This window comes from Talpa europaea (genome assembly GCF_964194135.1).
Source record: "Talpa europaea genome assembly, chromosome: 7".
NCBI lineage: Eukaryota > Metazoa > Chordata > Mammalia > Eulipotyphla > Talpidae > Talpa > Talpa europaea.
In genome coordinates, this window is record NC_140074.1 from 95,490,038 (window position 1) to 95,513,516 (window position 23,479).

At 36.6% G+C, this 23,479-nt stretch overlaps 1 protein-coding gene across 3 annotated transcripts in view; it reads left to right on the forward strand.

The window, feature by feature from the left end:
* Window positions 1-23,479, forward strand: part of MAP2K4 (mitogen-activated protein kinase kinase 4) — a gene marked incomplete at its 5' end in the record, with an annotated part of 100,203 nt that overhangs the window by 42,551 nt on the left and 34,173 nt on the right. For all 3 annotated transcript variants that reach the window (XM_084236164.1, XM_084236165.1, XM_084236166.1), the window contains 2 exons: window positions 3,598-3,772; window positions 17,662-17,781. In XM_084236164.1, the coding sequence (XP_084092290.1) occupies window positions 3,598-3,772; window positions 17,662-17,781 (295 nt within the window). The remainder of the gene's footprint in view (window positions 1-3,597; window positions 3,773-17,661; window positions 17,782-23,479) is intronic.

The window sequence follows — 23,479 nt, forward strand, 5'->3', positions numbered from 1 at the left end:
ATAAGTCAGAAATGACTGATTGTGGGACATATGATGACTGATAAGTCAGAAATATGTAATTGAAATTTATAAAACAAGGTGTGACAGTGTTATTTTATAACCTGTATATACAAAACAAAAATATGTAAAGTTTATATATTGTTCTAAGTGGCTCTCAGTTTTAAGATTTTTTTTTTCTTTTTAATTTTTCCTCCACTTGTGTAGCTTTAAGAAGGGTTTGGGATTGAATAATCTGGTTGGACAAAGAGGGTCAGGTACTTATCCTGCTGCTGAATTTGTATAGCAAAATATGGTATTTAATTGAAGGTAGGGGTAGGAGGTAGGCTAAAGCTTTCCTAGGTAACCTTGACTTAGCCATTCTCTTTCTTTAAAAACGAGCCTACCTACCTATACACAAAGCCCTAGGCAGATTTGTTAGACACATTGACTGGAAATAAAGCTTTTCTCACTGCCCAGTCTGATTAATGTTCTGGAATATGTTCTCACAGTTTTTTAATTGTTTGTTTGTTTGTTTGAATCTGTAGGATTTCAGAAATTTATAGAATAGTCTGGGTCAAGGAAAGAATGGCAATTAAAATGATTATCTGGTATTAAGTAGTAAATGAGTAAATTTGTAATTTTTATTTAGAAGATAAAAGAAAATACTCAGAAAGAACTTCAATCAAAACATAGTTTTCAGAAACTATAAAATTATAGCTCAAAAATTAGGTTTTCATGTAACAACATAATTCCCTGGTTTAAAAAAAAATTATACACATTGAATTGTATTTTAATAAGACATATATTGAACGTACAAACTATGTTAAGTATTCTACCTATAATCTTGCATGTTTTACAGAAGTTACATTTTGGAATATATTTCACTTTTTGGGGATACGTATAGTATCTATGTCAGGTGTGTGTGTGGGGTGTGTGTGTGTGTGTGTTTTCCCGAGTATATGGAATGGCTACTTTCTAGAAATCAAGAATTATTGGATATAGGATTTAGATGTGCTCTAAGAAATCATAGAAACCAGTGTAAGAATTTTATTCAAGGAAGTGCTTTTGCCTGTTTATTGAAGACATTTAACACCATTGGCACCCAGCCACTGAATGCCTGTAGTACTGCCCAGTCACTGATGACTGATCTGCTGCCTGTCCCCTCCTCCACTCCCATTTCCAAGTTCTTGGGGTATGGTATGTACCTCTTTCTATGAGAATCATAGGGATAAAATATATTAAGGGCTCTACTAATTAAGTTTTGCATGCTAAACTTAATTGCTGATAGGGCAGAAGCCCTGGAATAACTTATGGGTTCACAGAGTCAAGTTGGGGATAAGAAATTAATAACAAAATGATTAAATTTCCTATACTGCCTCGTATCAGATCTTAATTGAGAAATAATCTTATTTGACAAATTTACCCCAAGATAAAAACTACAATTAAGATTTTGTCTCAGTGCTTGACTGCTAGTTTCATGGTAAAGGTTCAGGTCAGGCTTCTAGATCCAGTCACTCAGTGCTCTGTGTGTGTACTGTTCTTTGGAAATCATCATGTGGTGGAACTGCTAGAAAAAATAGCTATGAAATCGATTCCATTTCACCTGAAAGTTTCCCTGTCCAGTATTTATATTTTTCTGTGGTTTTCGTCACTTTTTTTCCTGTTTAAATGAGAAAATGGAACTCTGGGAAGTTACGTATTTTTTTTCACATTATGTTTATTGAGGTAAAGTAGGTTTATTTTGTAGTATCTGTTTTGGAGGTTTTAGGTTTAAACCTTTACAAATGTGTTTTTTCATATCCTGTCCACCACCAGTGGGTCAACCAGTCCCCAGCTGCTATTCAACTATGTTCTGTTCAACCCCTTACGTTCCCTACTTCTACCTTACCACCTAGTTATCATATTCTTGTGTTTATCTTTTCCTTTTAACAGCTTATTGAAATATAACTCACATGCCATATCACTCACTCATTTAAATCATACAACTTAATTCCTTTAATATATTCAGAGCATCTGTCACCTTTTGTAATTTTTTAACATTTTCTGTAGTCCAAGAAGATAACCCACACCCCTTAGTTGTCAGTCTGTTCACTTTCAGAAGGAAAACTAGAACTTTATCCATAAAGCACGTAATAGTCTGCAGTTGCTGAACTGTTAACAGAGATTTAGTCCATGGTTCCAAAGTTCCATCTTTAAAGTAACAACGTTATAACTATTGCCATTCTGTGATTCTTATATAATAATAAAATGTTAATTTCTTTTTTCAAGAATGGTAGCAATAAGTATTACATAATGTAATCACAATACAGTGATATCTCTTGCTGTATTCTATTGGTTAGAAAGAAGTTGCAGGTCCCATCCATATTCAAGGAAAGGTTCTTACACAAAGATGGGAATACCAGCACCAGGAAAGTGGAGATACAGGTTCCATCTTAGAGCTTATTTGCACTGCCCTTAAAAATGTGAATACTTTTTAAATATTCCTTCTAATTTACAAGTAATTTCAATTAACTTTTCGGCTAACCTAATGGGCTGGTGGTGTAAATTTCATCAGTGATTAAAATGAGTCATAGAAATCATGTTACTTGCCAGTGATCATAGAACAATAATCACTATACATGAAATTTCATTATGTTAGAATATTTCCTGGCTTAATCTGTCTACTTCACAAAAAAGATCGCTGAGAAAATTAGTCACAGGGCTTGATCTACTTGCCTAGAACTGATTTCCATCTTAAAAAGTGAGTTCAGTCTTCATCTCTAGACCTGACTCTGGGCTTCTTATGACTCTGGATGTTAGAGTATAAATAATGTCAGTGACAGTATTTTGTAAACGGAGAAGCACTTGTATGAATGAAAACTGGTGTTGCTCTACCTATTTATTGAACAAGTGGTAAAAGGTTCAGTTTTGAATAGTAGTATGAGAGTTTTCTTCTCAAGAACCAGCTGGCTATTTTAATTATTCCTCTGTCTCAGTATGGCACTAACACGAATAGGCATAAGGCACTAATTCCAGACTTTGCTAGAATCATCCATGAACTTTAAAACTACTGTTTTCTGACTCCTGTCTCTAGATATTCTGACTTAGTTGCTATGGGATGATACCTGTACATTGAGATTTTAAATCTCCCCAGGTGATTCTAACGTGCATTGAGATTTTAAATTTCCCCAGGTGATTCTTATACTTAGGAACTGTACTAAGGGTTGAGGACCTAGAATAATTAATGTTGGGTAAGGTAGGATAAGAACTTTTTGATATTGAGATGTATAGTTCCTGGGATTCTGCATTTGATAGGCAGTTTTACAAAGTTTGGGAAAGACCTTATGTTGGAAAGTGGAAACTGGTCTGTAGAATTTGTTAGCTCAATAAATGGAAATTTGGTTTTCTGAATCCTACTGAAGCTATATTTATTGACTACCTAAATTTAGACCTTTCTTAATTAATTCAGTGTGTAAAAAAACCAAGATGACATAAACAAAAATCTCCTAAGACCTGGAAGGTAGACAATTTTAGTAACACGAGAAAACAGATTTTCCCATGTATTTATCAGTGCTAGTTAAAAGAACAAAGTTAAAACCTATATAAATATGGAAAAATTGGTTCCCAATATTTTAACAGAGAGAGACTGAGAACACACAGCATTGAATCATCAGGAAAACTGAAGATCTCCCCTGAACAGCACTGGGATTTCACTGCAGAGGACTTGAAAGACCTTGGAGAAATTGGACGAGGAGCTTATGGTTCTGTCAACAAAATGGTCCACAAACCAAGTGCACAAATAATGGCAGTTAAAGTAGGTGATGCCCATAATTATTTTTGGTACTTGAATCCATTAGGTGCAATGTCATGGTATGGAGTATTACCACTGTTGTTCTGTTCTTTCTTTTATGGTAAATATGGGTATGTAAAAACTGTTCTTTTGAATTCTTCGAGGGTGTTTTGTGTAGAGGTTTTCTGTCTCTCTGGAAACATAAGTGTGAGTGTGCATGTTATTGCACTTTTGGCATGATGCATTAACATATTTTAAACTTCAGGCCCTTCCACTGCCAAGGTGAGTTCAGGCTGGGCGGCTGCACCCCTGGGAGCAGGGCAGTGCTGCGCTGAGCCAGGCGGGAGCTGGAAGAAGATGCAGCACACTGGGTTGGGCAAGGTGCGGGGCTAGGGCTAACAGCAGTCTTACTGAAGGTTTCCTGGAAACCACACACATGCTGTTGCCACTAACCTCAACCTTACTCGGTCCTGACCGGCTCGGCTTCTGTTTGTTTATTTCATCTCCACTCAGTACTGCCCTGTTCCCTGGTTTGAAAGTTGTATTAAAATGCCTACCTTGTAATAATGCTGTCGCATTCTGTCCTTATTGTGTCATGCCATTTAATAAGTTCATTAAGAAAAAAAATAGTTAAGAGTGGCCAGGAATGGAGAGTGGCCCATAGACTGTACTTGGCAGGCTTATGTTGGTTCCTGTAATGGACCGATTCCAACTGATTCCCAGTGGGCCCATGTAATTGTAATTTATTCATTTGTTTTGTTCTAATGTCAAATGGTATTTGTTAAATATGTGTGAGATTTCAGGAAAGTTTCAGGATTGAGGGGCTATTTAAAAGTTGAAAAAGGAGAAAAAGCTAGTTCTGATCATATTCTCACTGAACATAAAAGTCACATGGTAACAAATAAGAATTGAGAAGAATGGGTTTGCAGACAAGATAAACTTTAATCCCCTACTTTGAGAGTTTGTCAAAGTGGTTTGATAAAAGGAGGTATGGTCTCAGTTTCTTACTTGATTTTTTTTGGAGTGGATTTATATCAAATTAGTATAAAATGCTACCTGTGTTGAAATTTATTGTGTGTATGCACAATCTTACTCTTTTTTAGTTTTGTTCTTTGCTAACCATTTTTCTTTGGTGGCTCATATAAAGCTAATGAGAAATTAATGGTGGGAATAAATTTTATGATTTTTACCACTGGAATCTTAGCTTTGATTTTGGTCCTGTTTCTTTCACCATGTGATGAGAATTATAGACTCCTTTCTTAGGAAGATGCATACATATACAAAATTGTGTATGTAACACAGAGACCTCTAAATGTGCACAGGCTAAGAGTTCTACTCTGGATTATATGTTGAAATAAAATGTTGTTTGTCTTAGAATGTGAAGTGATTTCTATTTTTATTGTGTCCCTTTCTAAGTATAAAGAAAATAATTATCTTAGGCTCTTCTGGATGAGTACTGCATTATCCTTATGCATCTGTGCATGACATCCAGTTTAACTTGGCTGGGTCTTGAGGGAAAGTTATCCTATAGCTAAAGTTCTAAACTTTCCTCCCAGATGCTACAGAAAGTACTTTTAAATAATTATTTCTTGCTTTTTCAGTCTGTGCTATGTGTACTTTACTATATTAACCATCGTCATAATCTGGATGGGCTTTAGTCATGGTTAATAGGTTTTAAAGTTAAATAAAGGATATACTTCAGTTTGAATTTAAAAAGCTTTTTTCTTAGTGAATAATTGATTAACATTTGGAACTCTATAATGCTTACTCAAATTTTGAATGAAAACAGGGAATTGCTTTTCCATTTGTAATCTGATCCTCTAAATGGCTATTTTGAGAGCCTGTATTGGAATGCTCTTTAAAATTCCAATTCTTAAGAAGCACTTCTAAGGTGGTCATAGGACTTACAGACTGATAAGCTATTACACCTATACCTACCAGATATGATTGTCTACCTTTATCACCCAGAATTCTTGAGTAGGTATGACAGTTTAGCCTGGGGAGAGCGCTAATATAGCATATCAGTCAGTTTATGGATGGAGTGTGCCCTTGAATTCCATGATTTCATGCAGTACTGGAAGTGTTTTTGTATTAATATACATTAAAATTTGATACAGATTTGCTGACTGATATTGACTGTGTACAGAAAATGTATTTTTTGTTGGTCTCTCTGAAAAACAACTCATCACATCTGACTTTGTTCCCTCATCACTTAAGCACACAGACCAAATTGACATGTATAAATACACAGAGGCAATGTATGCATGAAGAGTTAGATTTGACATTTTACCTGTAGATCAGTTGACTACTGAGAACTCACTTGTTTAGCTCTGAAATAGAACTGTAAAGATGTAAAGGAGCTGTGAGATAACGGTTCATCCTTGTGCAAGTTTCCCATTGCTGTTGGTAAAATAAGAAATACCCTTGAAATAGCTCTGTCATAGTGTTTTAATAAGCACTTTACTAGATGTTAAGCTTAATCCTGGAAATTACCCTTAAGAGCTACTTGGAGTGTTTGTACAAAAATGAACTGTGGTATTAATCTGATTTATTATTACTATTAATTTTTAGCAGTGAGAAGCCCTTCCCCAAATTTATTTGCCGCATATTAAAAATGTTTGAAAATACAGCTTTGTAGTTACCAAAAATAATTATAAGACTTCAATTAGTTAATACATATTGAATCTGATTCAGTGATGTAACATGCAGCTTATGTGAGAGTTATACTTACAACAGTTTCCTCACCTTTGGTCTAAGAACAGTTCCCCAAGCTGCTAGTGAAGTTCTGTGTTAAGACCTAAGTTGTAGAAATTTTAACCCCACCTTTTTAATTGGTGCACTTTGTTTAGCTCTGTGAGCAGAAGTAATACTACTAGTTTGTGTTACTCTGTCTGAATGACTGGGTTTTAGGGCTGCTAAGGGCAAAAGCATTGTTACCCCAGGATCTTCTAAAACTCAGGAAGGAGAACCTTCAGCTCAGGTGGGTACTTCAGGCTTTGATTATCATCTTTTGTAAATAACAGTTATTTAATACTCCATTTTGCACGTGGCGGGGTAACCAGAAAATATTAGACATGCACACTCACTCTCCTCTAACAGTAAAATAGGTGTCTCCTTAGCTGTCTGGCAGGGTTAATTGTAATGGGGAAAACTCCAGGGTGCAGACCAAATACTTAAATAATCAGCATTAGGTTTCTGAGCTAGGGTTAGAAGAAATCCATGCCTGGGAGAAACACCCACAGGTGATCAAAATCAGGATGTCAAAGCAAATCCAGGGACACAGAAAAAAAAGCATTAGAGTAGGTGAAGTGCCACAGGTCAGGTCCATGGACTGGAAGTGAGTGGCATGACGAACACAGATGCTAACAGAGAGAGGAATGATTGTGGACCTTCAAGACTGATAATGTGTCCTCTACCTGGTCCAGCTTGCAGTATAAGTCCTGCATGCGTCTGGCAGCAGCTTGGGGAGCTGTCCTCACGTCAAAGCCTTATGTGACTACCAGTTTCCCTATTGTTTTCTAACCCTTGTGTCCAGATTGAGTGCTTGAAATTGTTTGTAGCCTATGAACAAAAAGCCAGAAGAATGAAAGTGAGAGGGACTAAAAGAGAGTGACAATGCTGTTGCTAAAAATGGAAGGTAGTGGCGTTATTTGGAGGGTTAATGCTGGTGTAAAACTGCCTGGTCTTTGGAGAATGGAACTGATATTGGGCGGTAGGTGGGGATAGGAAAGTGTTAATAAGATTATCCTGTTGATCATTGCTTTTCAGTCTTTGTGCTTGAGAAGTTATCTGGGCAAGACTGAGGTAGTGATATGACCTAGCATTTTAGGGTTTCAGTGGTTCCCTCTTTTTTTTTTTTAATATTTATTTATTTATACAAACACTGGGGTACAGGCCAGAGATGCGGGAGAGTGAGAGAATTCACCAGAAACAGATCAGGGAGCAGAGCAGGCAGAAGGAACAAAATACACTGCTTAGAGGAGCAGCGGGCAAGACAGGAGAGGTCTGCGGCACCATGTGGGAATCTCCCTGCCCGGCTGGGAATCGAACCTGTGCTGCAGAGGTTGCAGGCGCTTCACAGCGTGATGCTCAACTCACTGCGCCACCGGGGAGGCCCAGTAATTACCTCTTTTGATATACTTAACTTGTTTTGTTCCTTCAACCTTTGCTATTTTTTTCTTTTTTTTTTTTAAAGATTTATTTATTTTATTTATTTATTTATGCAAGCACTGGGTACAGTCAGAAGCGCGGGAGGGTGAGAGAATTCACCAGAGCCAGAGCAGGGAGCAGAGCAGGCAGAAGGACCGAAGTACACTGCTGAGGGGAGCAGCGGGCGGCAGGAGAGGTCTACAGCCATGTGGGACCCTCCTCCAGTGGCCGGGGAGCAGCCGGGGATTGAACCAGCGCTGCAGAGGCTGCGGGCAGCTTCGCAACCCAGCGCTCAACCGCTGCGCCACCGGGAAGGTCCCTCTTTTTTTTTTTTTTAAAGATATATTTATTTATACAAGAACTGGGGTACAGGCCAGAGGCATGGGAGGGTGAGAGAATTCACCAGAGACAGAGCGGGGAGCAGAACAGGCAGACAGATGGAAAACACTGCTGAGGGGAGCAGCGGGCGAAGCAGGAGAGGTCTGCCACATCATGTGTGTTTCTCTCTGACCTGCCAGGAATCAAACCAGGAACCAGCGCTGCAGATGCTATGGGCAGCTTCACAGCACTGCAGTCAACCAGCTGCGCCACCTGGGAGGCCCCAGTATTTTTTTCTTAACTCTTCCAACTCTCCTGTTGTGTTGGTTCATATGTTTCTGATCCTGGGTTGGTAACCAGATCATGATTCCTGAATTCCCTCCTTTCCTTAGTATTTAGATTGTGTCTTTAGTGTCCTTGTCCGAGGTTAGTCCCTGATGCCTTATTGGAGGGATCCAGCTCTCCATCTGACAATATTGGCGTTTTACAGCTCAACCCTTTCCTGAGCAATAAGGGACCTTCATTTCCTAGATACTAGTTACCTACTGCAAGTATGAAAAAGCAAAGGTTGGAAAAGAATGGCTTTGCTTGTTCCCCATCACTTCAGGAACTGTTGATATTTCTGTCAGCAGTTCCATTACTGAATAATTTTCGTGGGGACTGTGAGTATTATCAGAGGAGGTTCAGTTTAGTCTTTAAACAGTGATCTTGCATGTATGTCTGAAAGCACTAAATTGGAATTTGATAGGAGTGACTCTAAGTTGGAAAAGCCCCTTTTAGATGGAATAGAATGTTTTGTTAGGCAATTTTGTTGAGTTTTGAATGGCCACAGTGTTAGTGTTTGATTATCTAGATTACTTCTGGAGTGCAGAAGTAAAGGATACCTTATTTTGAATTGAGAATTAATTCGAGCATCTTATGTTGTCATTTGATTGGATAGTTTATGTGACTTAATTAAGAAATCTATGATTGATTCAGACTTATTATGTTATGCTTCCTAATGTTGCTTAAATGTGTGGTGTTGCAAATGAGGAGAATAAAGAGTACTTCCAAGAATAGGTAGACCTCAAGGATGTGGCAAGGCTGCCCCCCACTCAGCCCTGGTTTTGAGTTCAGACCCGTTGGTGAGCTGAGGTTGGAACTCCTAATGCACTGTGTTTCTTTTGTTCTTGCTCTAAGTGGTTTTCAGACTGTGGGTTCTTTCTGTTAACAAAATTGTATGTATACCCCAATAATAAAACAGATAAAAATAGTACTATCCTTGTGGATATAAGGGTAGGAGGTGGGAACGCTGTCTACCTACATTGAAAGATCACAGAGCATCAATTCTGAGGAAACCTTTGAGGACCACGAAGGATAGATTGGAAGTAATTATTCTAGGTGAACATTAATCAACCATTAAGGATTTCTGAGCATTTTGGAGACCTTGTTTCTGAAACTTTCTACCATCACTTGTTTACTTGACTGAATTATGATGTAGGACTATATTCCAGTTTAGATAGTCATTTGGAGCAAAACCTATCTTATACTGCACTGTAAATCATGTATCAATATTTAATATACCTCCTACAAGTATCATTCTTTTTTGTCTTATGGCCATGCTTGAAATAGGTTATAAATAAAACTTCTGCTCTTATCTCTCTTTATTGTCACGGGTACTAAAGTGATCTGTCATTTATGATCTTTAGCCCCTTAAAAATTTCAGAGCTAAGATTAACACTGTGCTCTTTACATGTGGATGATGTAATTGAGAAAGAGGAAGAGAATGATGCCACCCTTATCAAGATCTGTTAAACTTGCCCCATTAACTTTGTCCTCAGGGCAGTTGTTCCCATGATGTAATATAACATATATTTTTGGAACTGATCTCCCAAGTTTTCTAATGATGCATAGCAGAAGGTATGTAAACGGAATTAATTGGGTCTCAGCATCCTCAGTGAGAAGAATGGGAAGTACTACTATTTAATTTGACCAAGATGCATTTGGGAATTCATTAAATTGATTGTAAAGACTTGAATGATTTTTACAATTAAGAATTAGGGCTCTTTCTTCTGGCCTTAGTGAAACCATGTGTTTTCATAATTTAAAACAATTGATTTAATAGAAATTATTTGTTACCCTTTGGCATGAAAACCACTTTTGCATCTGTGCTAATCATTTCAAACATTTTGCTTTTTTCAACTGTTATTTTGGCTAAAGTTACCATCTGCTTTGACCTTACTGGTTATGGCATTATGAGATATGGATTAGTTTTATGTTTTTTATTTTAAAGATTTTTTTTTCAATTTATGCATATAAGAACTGGGATGTAGGCCAGAGGTATAGGGTGGGGGAGGCAAGAAGAGGATTCACAAGAGACAGAGCAGGGAGCAGAACAGGTGATTCTACTGAAATACACTGCTGAGGGGAGCAGTTGGCGAGACAGGATAGGTCTGCTGGGCCATGTGGGTTAGATCCCTGACCTGGGATTGAATTCATGCCACAGTGGCTGGCCAAGCTTGATAGCACTGAGACTTTAACCCTTGTGCCACCAGGGAAGTATGGGTGTTTGTGCGCGTGCGTGCGTGTGTGCGTGTGTGCGTGTGCGCTCTACTTAGAAGGCTCTTTAGCAGCTAATGATGAACCTGAGCACAAGAATAAGAGTCTTGCTGCCTCTGTGGGATATAGAACCTTTGTTTCGCAAATTAGGAAAGTAAGAGTGCCTAAGATTTCCTGCAGTAAGGCAATGGACATTCATGTTTTGCAGTGGTTTCTAAGATTTTCCAGCTTTAGGGTTTTTTTTTTTTTTTTTTTTTGAATTCTGAACATTTCTTCTGAGAAAACAACATGTTTGTGTCAGCATATTTATAAGAATGCAATGGGGTCTTGGGGATCCTGGTGTGATTTTTTTGCTCTCCTATCTGTCACAACATTGACTTAGGTCAATTTGCAGTCAGTGCTGACTGGCAATGGCCTCCCCTTCATATTTTATTCAGACACTAACCTTAGCAAGGAATGCTTAATGAGCAAAGGACTCATAGATCACAGGAAGTAGGCACATGTTTAAAATATTACTAGAGGGCCTCCCCGGTGGTGCAGCGGGTGAGTGCCACACAGTGAAGCTGCCCGCAGCCTTTGCAGCATGGGTTCAATTCCCGGCCAGCCAGGGAGAAACCTCCCAGACCTCTCCTGCCTCGCCCGCTGCTCCCCTCAGCAGTGTCTTCGATCGTCTGCCTGTTTTGCTCCTCGCTCTGTCTCTGGTGAATTCTCTCACCCTCCCGCACCTCTGACTATATCCCAGTTCTTGTATAAATAAATAAATCTTTAAAAAAAAAATACTAGAACTGTGTCAATTGAGATAATCTTGTTCTTCTCATCTTTTGATTTTAAACTGCCAAACCGTCGCTTAATTGATTAACTTATTTTCTGTGGGAAGGTGTTCCACCTAGGTGATATATTTGCTCATGTACCAATTCTAGGATTTTCAACAATGTCCCAGTAGTAGACACAGGGAGTAGGGTTTTGTCCTGTTTGTAGTTGCTCTAGTTCGTTTCATTCATGTCCTTCAGCGGTTGTTCTAGCTCTCATACCACATTGGCAAAACATTTGGCAATTACTTGAAAAATACTTTTGGTAACCTTAGAAAATGACAGGTGCTTATGGAGAGGAATGAGTCACTGCATAGAGATACTAGTTTTAGCTAACCGCAAATGATTACAGATCCTATACAGCTTTGTGGAAGTTTCAATACCGTCTGTTGGTGTTCTGATTTTGGTTGGTGGTAAATTGAAATTGACACTTTGCCTTGATAATGCCAAAGCACTAATAACCTGTATCATTTTCTCTGCTGTCACATTATTTTAATCAGTAATCTCCAATGGCACACACTGATTTCCTCTATAGTTATTGAATCATCTTTTTATTTTTATTTTTCTTAATATTTTGTAGTATTTACATCATGAATCCATCATCTTGCTGAGTTTCGTTGTGTCCATACCTTAATTTATGATCAGGGAACTCACTCCTTCACTTTTGAGTATTCTTACTTATTCCTAACTTAATCTAAGCAGCTGAAGATGAACCTGTGCAGCAGTGATGTGAGTCACCTACCCACCTCTTATTGCCTTCATATTGCCCTCTGGGCCCTCAGCTGAACCATACAAAAATTTGATGAGAACTAGTCCTGTGAGAATTTAGACACCTTGTCTCTGAGGACTCCCGGACATGCCCTTCTGTGTTAGTTTTCCTTTTTCTTTTGTTTCCTATGTCTCATTCCCCAATATATTTCTCCAGTTCAAAACAACAGCTGCAAAAGAGAGTATAAGTTAGAGTTGATAGACATTTTATTAAGTTTATTTGACTATATTGCTGTTTTCAGGCTTGTCTTTCTAATCAGTTCCTAAACTCTTCAGTTCTTGATTCCTCAGATAATGTACAGATGACTCATCACTTTTGCCTGTCATGCGCTCATATTCTAGGGGATAATTTCTTTTACACACATTGTAGAACACTGTTTTTCATCAAGAGCACATAGGACTTACCAGCAGTCTTTCTTTATTCTGGGTCTTCAGAGTGTATTCTGCTTCTTCAAGCAGCAGTGGGATCAGATAACCCAAAGGGCCTCTCCTCACACTCGCATTGTCCAAGAGACAAGATTGTCATTTGCCTGACATTGTCTTAAAGCTTGATTTGGCAGGAAGAGAACCTCTGGGTATTTGGTCAAAGTCAGGAGTTCATACATCAGAACACAGGAGATGCAGAATAGGGTCATTTTAAGGTACATTTTATCTTTCTTTTTTTTTTTTTTTTTAAGATTTATTTATTGGGCCTCCCCTGGTGGCACAGCAGTTGAGTACTGGGCTGCAAGGCTGCCCACAGCCTCTGCAGCACCAGTTCAATCCCCAACCGCCGGCAAGGGTCCCTCATGGCACTACAGACCTCTCCTGCCATGCCCGCTGCTCCCCTCAGCAGTGTATTTCGTCGGTCTGCCTGTTCTGTTCCCCGCTCTGGCTCTGGTGAATTCTCTCACCCTCCCGTGCTTCTGACTGTACCCAGGGCTTGTATAAAAAAAAAATAAATAAATCTTTAAAAAAAAAGAAAGAAAGAAAAAAGATTTATTTATTTATTTATACATGCCTTGGGTACAGTCAGAAGGTTGAAGGGTGAGAGAATTCACCAGAGCCAGAGCAGGGAACAGAATAGGCAGATTGACGAAATACACTGCTGAGGGGAGCAGCCGGTATGGCAGTAGATGTCTGTGTGCCATGTGGGACCTTCAGCAGCGGCTGGGGATCAAACCGCCGCTGCAGAGGCTGCAGACAGCTTCACAGCCCAGCACTCAACCACTTCGCCACCAGGGGAGGCCCGCACCTTATCTTTCTTGAACTCCTCTGACATGGAGATGTGAGGGTTAACTAGTGGAAGGCTTACTATCAGAATCAACTGGATATTTGTTAAGCAACTTAACAAAATGCTCCTTGATGACTCTTTCTGATACTTACACAGTGGACCTTTCTTACTTTGCTTCCTCTACAAATATCCTTTAAACATTGTGTTATCAACTTTTCTTTTCTCTTTGTCACAGTTGAGCCATTTAACCTTACCCTGAAATAGAGATTGGTTTATTGCTGTATTCTTTACCTTTACCCCTTCTCCTTGTCTCCTCTCATCCTTGAAAATAAATTGAGGAAAAGAAGGGAAGTCCCTTCCCCCCAAAAAAGACACTGATATAGTATTATTATCCCAGTAAGAAGGGGCCAAGTCTGTTTCCTTGAGTGTATACTGCCTTTTTCTCTCCATCTTCTCAAGAGAAATGCTTCCCAACCCCAGTTCGTCAGTGAATTTAGTTTTATTATTTCCCCCAGACTTTTACCATTATAAAAATGTGTCTTGATCTACTTGAAAGTTCTTCATACTTAATACTTCATTCATATTAATGATGTTATATTTATCCTTAGCCTATTTTTCCTATAAGTACTGACCAAGTGCAGGTGGGAGGTTGGATTGGCAGAGTTTGGAGATAAGGCCAGAGAATAGTGTCCCTGTGAACATCCCAGTTTAACATCAGTAAGAGATACTAAACTATATTATACTTTATTTATACTTTAAATTCAAGTTGTTAAAAATTGAGGCATTCTAAATGAAAACAAGTATGAGCTGTCAATATTTAATTTTTTTAAGATTTATTTTTATTTTATTTATGCATATAAGAACGGTGGTATAGGCCAGAGGTGCAGGGAGTGAAAAGGATTCACCAGAGACAGAGTGGGGAGCAGAAAAGTCAGATCCACTGAAGTACACTGCCTAGGGGAGCAGTGGCCTAGACAGGAGAGGTCTCCTGTGCCATATGGGTTAGCTCCCTGGGGATTGAGCTCATGCTGCAGTGGCTGGTGGTAGCTTGATAGCACTGAGACTTTAACCCCTGCACCACCAGGGAGGCCCTCAATATTTAAATTTAGCAATGATTTCTAGTTGCACATTGCACTGAAAGAAGGAAAGCAACCTTTCAGCAACTTCTTGGTATTTCTGTATTATTAGGATTGTTCTCAAAATGGATGTTCCTGTGTTTTTCACATGAGTTAGGAGATGACAAAAGGACAATTTCTAACTTAAATTTTTTATTTTGTCCTACGGGACTTATTAAGTTTCTATCACTGCAGCTTAATTCATGCAGAATTTCTATAACTGAATTTGTGACTGATTTAGCCAATGAATGAGTTGTCCTGAATGTTTTCAAAACATGAAGCCCTTTGGAAATTTTTTTTAAAAGACTAGATGAGAGTCATGTATAACACCAGTAAGCAGAAGGCCAATGTACTGGGAATTTATCCTTTTTCCTTGTGTCTCTATATGACTTTTAATTGGAGTCATTTGGGCATTATTGACCTGTAGTTACCTGCTATTCTTATTGACATTTATCTGCTAATATAGCTTTATAAGAAGTACTAAAAACAACCTTGAATACTGGTTAAGACAATTAAAAAAAATTTTTAGTTTCAAAATAAAAAAGTGCTTCAGTGTAGAAAACTGTTTATGTATGTAGAATAGTAATTCTTATTTAAGTGTTTTTGCTACATTCAAGTAAAATAATCGAAATTTGCAATAATTTGAAAAATACTTCATTATTGTAAAAGTAATGCAGATTGATTTTTTTTTAAATATAGTTTGTCTTGAGACTTAGACAAGATGTTCAAAGACCATGAGGAGCTATTAATTTGTTGACAGACATCCAGGAGTAGAATCAACTTCATGTTAGACCAGTGGCATTGCAGAGTATTATATAGAGAAGTAGGTTTTCCTGCCATGCTGATGATCTCAAAGATTAGAACTATGCCCTTTCTATATTCTGGCTAATAACAGGCCTGTCAGACTTTGAATATTAGATACCAATCAGATGCTAGACCTGCAGTTCATGTAATATGTAGAGTCAGTTATGGAGGTTTTGACTGTAATGTGTTTTCCAATAGTTAGATTATAAGAATTATAGAAATACAAATTTAGAAAACTGTTTAACTAGTTTGGGAAACATAAAATATATTAGTAAAGATGGCATTTTTTAAAAATAGTGTTTTATAAGTGTGTGGTTTAGTGCATTTATACTTGTCATTATACACATACAATTAAAAAGATAACAATTGTTTTTAACCTATTAATAGTAAGAGGTTTTTTTTTTAACCAGCAGATGGAAATCTTCCCTTACCAGAGGGTCATTTGAATTTTCTTCCTTTTTTGATGCTGTTTACCAGCCATTAAATTTAGGTATATGGGAGTTTTAAAAACAATTGCTTTCTTAAATTAGTATTTTAAAGTTATAGTTTAAAAATATGAATAGATGTAAATAAAATATTTACAAGCATCAATGTCATGTTTCCCACAAATACAAAATACATTTTGACTTTTTGAATATCTTTTTTAGGCAGATATTATGCTGGTGTTAATTGAAAGCTAATTTATCAATCCCCAAGCAATGAAAACATCGGAAAGAGAAAGAAAAAGGAAATTTTTCTTAATTTTAAAATTATTAGTCTAATTTTGTTTCTATTTTTAAAATTTTATTTTTTGTTTATCTGTGCAGTGAAAGTCAATATAAAAGTTTTAAATAAATGAATTTATAAGATGAATGCCCTTTAGTGAATTTTATTTGGTATGAAATAATGTAGGTAGCAGGCTACACATTTTAAATAGCAAAATAAATTTGTTTGTATTTTGGAACATATGGAACCCTTTGTTTAGTGTGGAAAATGAAACTGAGAGAACCTGCTTCTATTCTCTATACAACTGCTTATTGTCATGTCATATGGAATACATCTTTTGTATCTCTTTGTGCCTCTGGCTTTTCTTCTGTGTATTGGGCTCAAGAGTTTAATTGACAGCCTTCATCCCTTTCAAGAACATTGAGGACAGATACCTTGAAGTCTTTGGAAGACAAAATGCCACCTTGTGTATTTTGTGATACTAACTTCCCTTGTAAGTATGTGCTATATATTGTACATAGTTGTGCAATGTGACAGTGTGAATTTTTATGAGAACAAAAGTTGTTTGCATGTTTTCATTATTAATGTTTTATAGCTTCTGAACTTAATACTCCCCTCTCTCTAGTGCAGTGGGAACTGTCCTTCTGAAAAATCTCATATTCTGTAGTGTTCCTGGGTGGGCTATGGGGAAGTAGAGGTTCTACTTTTGTGGCAGTCTTTTAGAGTTACGCAGAGAAGTTGATGTACAGGTTGTTTAGAAATGTACCTGGATCTGCGGTGTATAGAGGAAGACCTCTTTGGTTTAGCAATAGACAGAGCCCTCACTTTTGGATTTTCTTCCACACTTTTATACCATCCTGCATTCTGACTCATGACTTAGAAAGTCAGAACTTTTTGTCTTTAACATAGAGAAGTAATGGTGAGGGGAAAGAATTTCAATTTAAGATTTGGGAGGTGGGAGTTATACCTTATGTGCTGCTGCTGCACTAATTCTCACTTTTTTACTTGTTCTAAACTGTTTTCCATCTCCAAAGAATAAAGATACTATGTTTAAGAGTGCTAGGGAGTGAAGAGGGCTGTTCTTGCGTCAAAGCTGGATTCCATACCTTTCTAAAATGGTGATTATGAGAAAATATGAAGCTATTTATAATGGTTAACATGAACACAGTTTAAAGTATAGCTCCTTGTGATTTTCTTATTTATATTTGCATGTGGGGTTAATTTTCACTGCCCAAGAACTTTGTTGCATAATTTACAACATCATAGTGAATGTCTGTGGTTCAAAAGCCCTGGGTCCTTTAAAGAGTTTCTAAGTGCTGTTTTATTACATTTTCTGTGGTAAAAATTTTCTTGTAAAGTTTAAAGATAATTTTAAAGTTTGGTTAGCAATTGTCAAGTTTGTTTAATATATTCAGTCTTATTGTAGTAGAGGTTTTTCTCAAGTTTCTAAGATTGTTTTATGTTTTTGTGACATCTTTTGTCATTCTTTTCCAGAGAATTCGGTCAACAGTGGATGAAAAAGAACAAAAACAACTTCTTATGGATTTGGATGTAGTAATGCGGAGTAGTGATTGCCCATACATTGTTCAGTTTTATGGTGCACTCTTCAGAGAGGTAGGAATAAAATATTGTGGTTTTAGCTGACAGATGATTTTATATATATATATATAAAACATATATATATATAAGAAATTTGCTCCTTAACTAAGAGTAAAGAGTAGCAGAAATTAATGTATATATAGTAGCAGAAATATATATATATATATATATATATATATATATATATGGTTGTCATTTGTGAATCCCATATTTCTGTGTTCATTTAAAATATTTCTGTTATTGGGGCCTCCCTGGTGGCACAGAGGTTAAAGACAGCGCTAACAAGCTATCTCCAACCACTGTAGCACAAGTTCGATCCCTGGCCAGCCAGGAATCAACCCACATGATGCAGTAGACCTCTCCTGCCTCACTAGCTGTTCCCCTCAGCAGTGTATTTCAGTAGATCCAGTGTTTCAGTCGAGACAGTGTTCTGCTCCCCACTCTGTCTCTGGTGAATCCTCTCACCCACCCCACCCCCACCCCCCGCATCTCTGGCTTACACCCCAGTTCTTGTATGCATAAATAAATAAATCTTTTTTTAAAAATGAGTTATTTCTGTTCTTTAAGACCCTAATAATCTAGGTGAATTCTAAATATCAATCCTTTTGGCATAGGTTTAGATTTTATCTCTTTTCAGTTTGAGTTCCTTCTCTGTCCCCTCTCCCCTTTTGAAAAACATTTCTGTCATCAAATGTATCAGCACTAATTGTAATCATTTATTCATCCCCACCCATAATCCTCAATAAAACCTGCCAGACATTGAAATTAACAAATGGAAATCAAAATTCTTTTATCTATTACTGTTACCCAGATTTTGGTGGAGAAACTAGGACTTTAATTTCGTATTCTCATGATCATATTCCTTCTTTTGTACTCTGATTATTTTTTGTCCTGACATGGGTTGTTTTTTCTGCTCCCAACTGTCAATCCATATACTCTTTCTAGTCATCTAACTGCCTAAAGCAGGAAAGTGGGTGGGGTCAGGGAGTAAAGCTGGAGCTGTCAGTGAATCAACTACTTTATGGTATCTTCATGGTATCCATCAAACACTTGTGATATTTAGTTAGGTGATTAGAACCTGAACTGAATTCTTAAGTATTTTAAATGCTATTTAAGTTCTAGTCTCATTTTGAAAATGTTAGGGTGAGCTAGTAGGGCTTTTAAGAACTGGTAAGAAAGAAATCCCTCCCACCACTCTCGTCTTTTTGAGACTGGATTACAAAGAGTATTGATAAAGTCTTAGAGTTTTTGCTGCAGTTATTGACTTAAAAAACATGATAGTTATTGACTTAAAACATGGTTGAATTTAACTTTAAATAGAAATACATGAAATACTGTTAATCCTCCACCCAATCCTGAACTTTTGTATTTTTGAGCTCTTAATCGGTACTGCTAATTTCTGCTTCATGAAAAAACTAATTTCTTTGTTGAATCCATAATTATTAATTCTCGACTCATGTTGTTTCTTTTTACTCTTAACTTGTACCATTAACAGTTTGAGTAATTATTTTTAATGACCAGATATATTGAATTTGTTAACTTCACCGTTTCACATCAGTATTGCATTGTATCAGTACACATTTATGACATCATGTATGTGACTGTATCTTGCACCTAAGAATTACATAATGTTCTGTTTGTCTTCGTGTTGCCCAAGAATTTTGCCATCTCCTTCCTTTTTCTCCAAGCCATGGACATACTCTTCATAATCACTGAAGCCTCTGGCCATAACCACTTTACTCTTCTCATGCAGAGCAATAATTGTTTAGGGATTGAACTTGATTTTGTCTAACTAGATTCTCCTGTCATGTTTTCCAAGGTGGTCACTCTCTATCTTAATCCTCTTTCAACTCCACAGTGCTGTACTGTACCAATTTACTTGTCTTGTTTTTGTTTTATTTAGACATTCATTTAAGCAACATTTAAATGTATAGCCCCAGGCTTTATATTGTTGGGAATCTGATTTTATGCTCAGAAGCTAGAGTGACATACATGTTTGAAAAGGTATTAGAACCAAAACAGAAAGCTTGGAATAGTAACTGAACAATATCCTTATGGTTTCTTATCATAAATAGTGGAGTAAAATTTAATTTTATGTCTTAGGAAGCTTGACAGAGTTGAGATAAGTAGCTAAAAACTCTACCATCTAGTGAATGTTTTGTAGTTTTCATATATATTATCTTTATAGTAACCTCAGAGACCTTGGTGGTATTATCCTTAATTCCAGAAAGGTGACTAAAATTTAGAGTACTAATTTGACTAAAATCACACAGCTAATAAGTGGCATAGATGGGACACCAAAGATAAATATCTTGCTTTTCTATTATACCCTAAATGGTCCAAAGATGAAGATTTTTTTTTTTTTGCTTCATTAAGATACCATCAACTTTTAAAATATTTTGATTTTTGAGTATGATAAAGTGAAGACTTAGGGACTTCATATAGTTACAGTGTGTCATAGAGACTGAGTTTGGAGTTTCCGCCCCAAATCTTCTGATGGGAGAAATAATTGATACTTTCTGGGTAATAAAAGGTGAAGTTTTAGAAAAGCAGAAGATTCACCTTTAAAGAATGAGTAGTCAATGTGTGTTTCCTCAAGTTACAATGGCTGAAAAATTGATGATAAGGATTCAGAGAAATGTTTTTCTTTTGCGGTTGATCACTTAAACAAAGAAGGGTTTTTTTGTGGGGAGGGAGCAATGTGGCTTTAGTTCCAATAATAGACATAGAGTTGGGTTTTGAAAGGAAAGACTGTAAATTAATGTAAGGGCAAGAGTTTTCACATTACCATTGCTAGAAGAGAGACAAATGCTTTTAATTCCTGTGCCTGTGAGGAACCCTCCAGAGTATTTCATTTCACATAATTTATGTGACCACAGACTTCAGCTCCTGGTCTGGTTCAATCAGCCATCAATGAAGGAGTTTGTGAGATGTTATTTTTCTTATTCTTGCATCTACCATGTAGCAATTAATCTCACCATTGGGTAATACTGAGCATCTGAAAGTTTCATAGATTTCTCCAGAGCAGGGAGTAAAGAATATTTAACACCCAAGTGGGTAATGTGATTGTTGCCATTGTCTCCAACCGCATGTAGTTCTTTCTAGGCTAGAAGTAAACTCGAATAAAAATCCAAGTGCAACTTGGATTTGATTTGGGTATTAGGACATGTAATTACACAGATTTCTAAATTTATTTTCAGACTTTGTAGAGAGGCAAAAAATATATAGCTTGACACTTGTGAATAATTAAATAACCTTTAGTCAGTAGCTGACAATAAGGCCTGCACCTACCATTTATCTTATATATTGAAACCTAGAGTCACTTAAATGTCTTTTAATCAGTAAATTTTCAGAATTTAATAGCAAGAAATACTTATTTCAAACATCTTTTGAAGTTGGAGAAATTCTGCTATCATAAATACTGTTCTGAATAACTTGTGACTATAGAACTTTATCAGATTGTCTAGAAGGCAGTGATATTATAATAGCTGAATTTAGTTATATTCTCCCTTTCTGTTCCTACTTCTCCTTTCCCTTCCCTTCCCCTCCCTTTGTTAGCTTTAAATATAGCCTAATGAAGAAAAATGGACATAGAATAAACTGCATATGTAAAAAGTCATAATTTGATAGGCTTGAACAGATATGTAAACCTGTAGAATTATCACCATATTCAAGTCATGAACATATTGATGACTCATATAAATGTAGATCTGTAATACATAGATTTGGCTTATTTTGCTTGAGTGCTTTGTAGCAATCTAATGATGACTAAATATGTGGTTTTTAATGTTCCTTTAGTAATCTAATGTAGTTTGTTTCTAATTGTTTGCTGTTATAAACAATGAAGTGACCATCCTTTTGTATCTCTCCTTGGCAGTCTAGATTAAAGATATTACAGAGGATATACTTAGAAATGTAATTGCTAGGTGAAATGATGTGGATATCTTCAGATTTAGTGGATGCTGTTGTATTTCTCTCTGTAGTGGTTATACTAACTTGCTTGCCCTCCAGTAGGATTTTGGTGTCTGGAATTGTATTCAGATGCCACTCATAGAGACTGTTAGTGGCTTACTTAGTTTATAGTTTCCAATATTAAGGTAGGCTCAAGATCCCAGGGGGTTCAGCTGTCATGTCCATATGAAGGAAGAGAAGAGGAAAGGACTCAGGGGCTTTCTGGAATCAGCAACTTTAACATCTCATAGGTTGCTCTTCTCCACATGGAAGACTAGGAAATGTAGTTTTAGCTGTGACACCTTGTATATAAAACAGGGGGAGTGTTTTTTTGGCAGGCTGTAAGCATTCATTTCACAGATTTCATTTTTCCTGGCTTGTACTAACATTTGTTTCATATTTGGCCATCAGATGGATTTGAAGTGCTTTCTTACTTTTAAAATTGCATTCCCCTTATTGTAGCAAGGTAGAGAAATTTTCACTTGTGTGTTGAGGTTTTCCTTTCCATTTCCCTTTATCATTTTTCGGTTAAGTTTTATCTTTTTCTAGTTAATTTAACATAGCATTTTATTATTTATGCTGCTAATCCTTTGTTTATATCCAAATAGATGTTTTTGTCTTATTCTTGAACTTTAATATAATATCCTTTATCATACAGAAATATACATTATAATTAATAGCTCTTATCCATTGTGACTGTATGTTTTCAACAAGAAATTTTTTCTTATCCTGAAGTCTTTAAGAACTCTGATTTAAAGTTTTAAACTTTTGCTTTAAATTAACCCTTTGGGCGTTTTTGTATTTTATATTTGTGAATGATTTGAGGTTTAATTTACTTTTTTCTATATGGCTGTCCTCTGGTAGTATTCATTGAATAGTCCATTCTTTTGACCGTTTCTTGCTTTGCTACATCATCATACATTACATTTCCACATGTGCCTGTACTTGTGAATCTGTTCCATTGGTGTATTTACTTTTCCCCATAAATTAGTACCACCATCTTCTATTGAAATGGCTTTATAAAAAGTCTTTGTCTAGTAGGACAGTCCCCTTTCTTTAACTTTGTCCTGACTACTCTTGGCTCCCTTTTCCTGTATTTTAGGATCAGTTTGTCCAACTGCATGATGATTTTAATTAGAATTTAATTGAATTCTTAGGTTAATTTTGGGAAATTTAACATCTTTATGATGCTGAGTCTTCACATTTGTAAACCTGGTTTGCCTCCGTATTTGGAGAGCTTGTTAGGTAACCCTTTTGTAACCTTTTATACAAGCTTTCATAAAAGTTTTGTCTCTTGTTAGATATATTCCTGGGTACTCCGTAGTTTTTATTTCTTTTGTGAGTCATGACTTTTCAAACATTTAACTCTCTAAGTGGTTATTGTTGGCAATGTAAGGGTATGGATCCTGTCTCTAGGAACCCTTTTCTTAGTAGCTCAATTTTTCTTTATCCTCCGCCTTTTCAACAAACTCATATTCAGTAATTTCTACTTTTGTATTTCAGTCATGTGGTTATCCCATCTTTTGCTTGAACATGAAAGTAAAGTTTCTGTCACTGCTTTTTGAGCAAACTCAGACCATTTTTTTTTTCTTTAATGGACCTCATTGTAGTTATCAATTCTCCTTTAAAGTTAAAGCACTGCTAGAAGAAATTAGAAGTTGACATTAGCTATATGCCTTAGGGGCTATAAGGATTCACCTTTCTGGAGCTACCAGCTAATTTGTGCCACACCTTCACATTCTCAGTTCTCAGTTTACTTCTT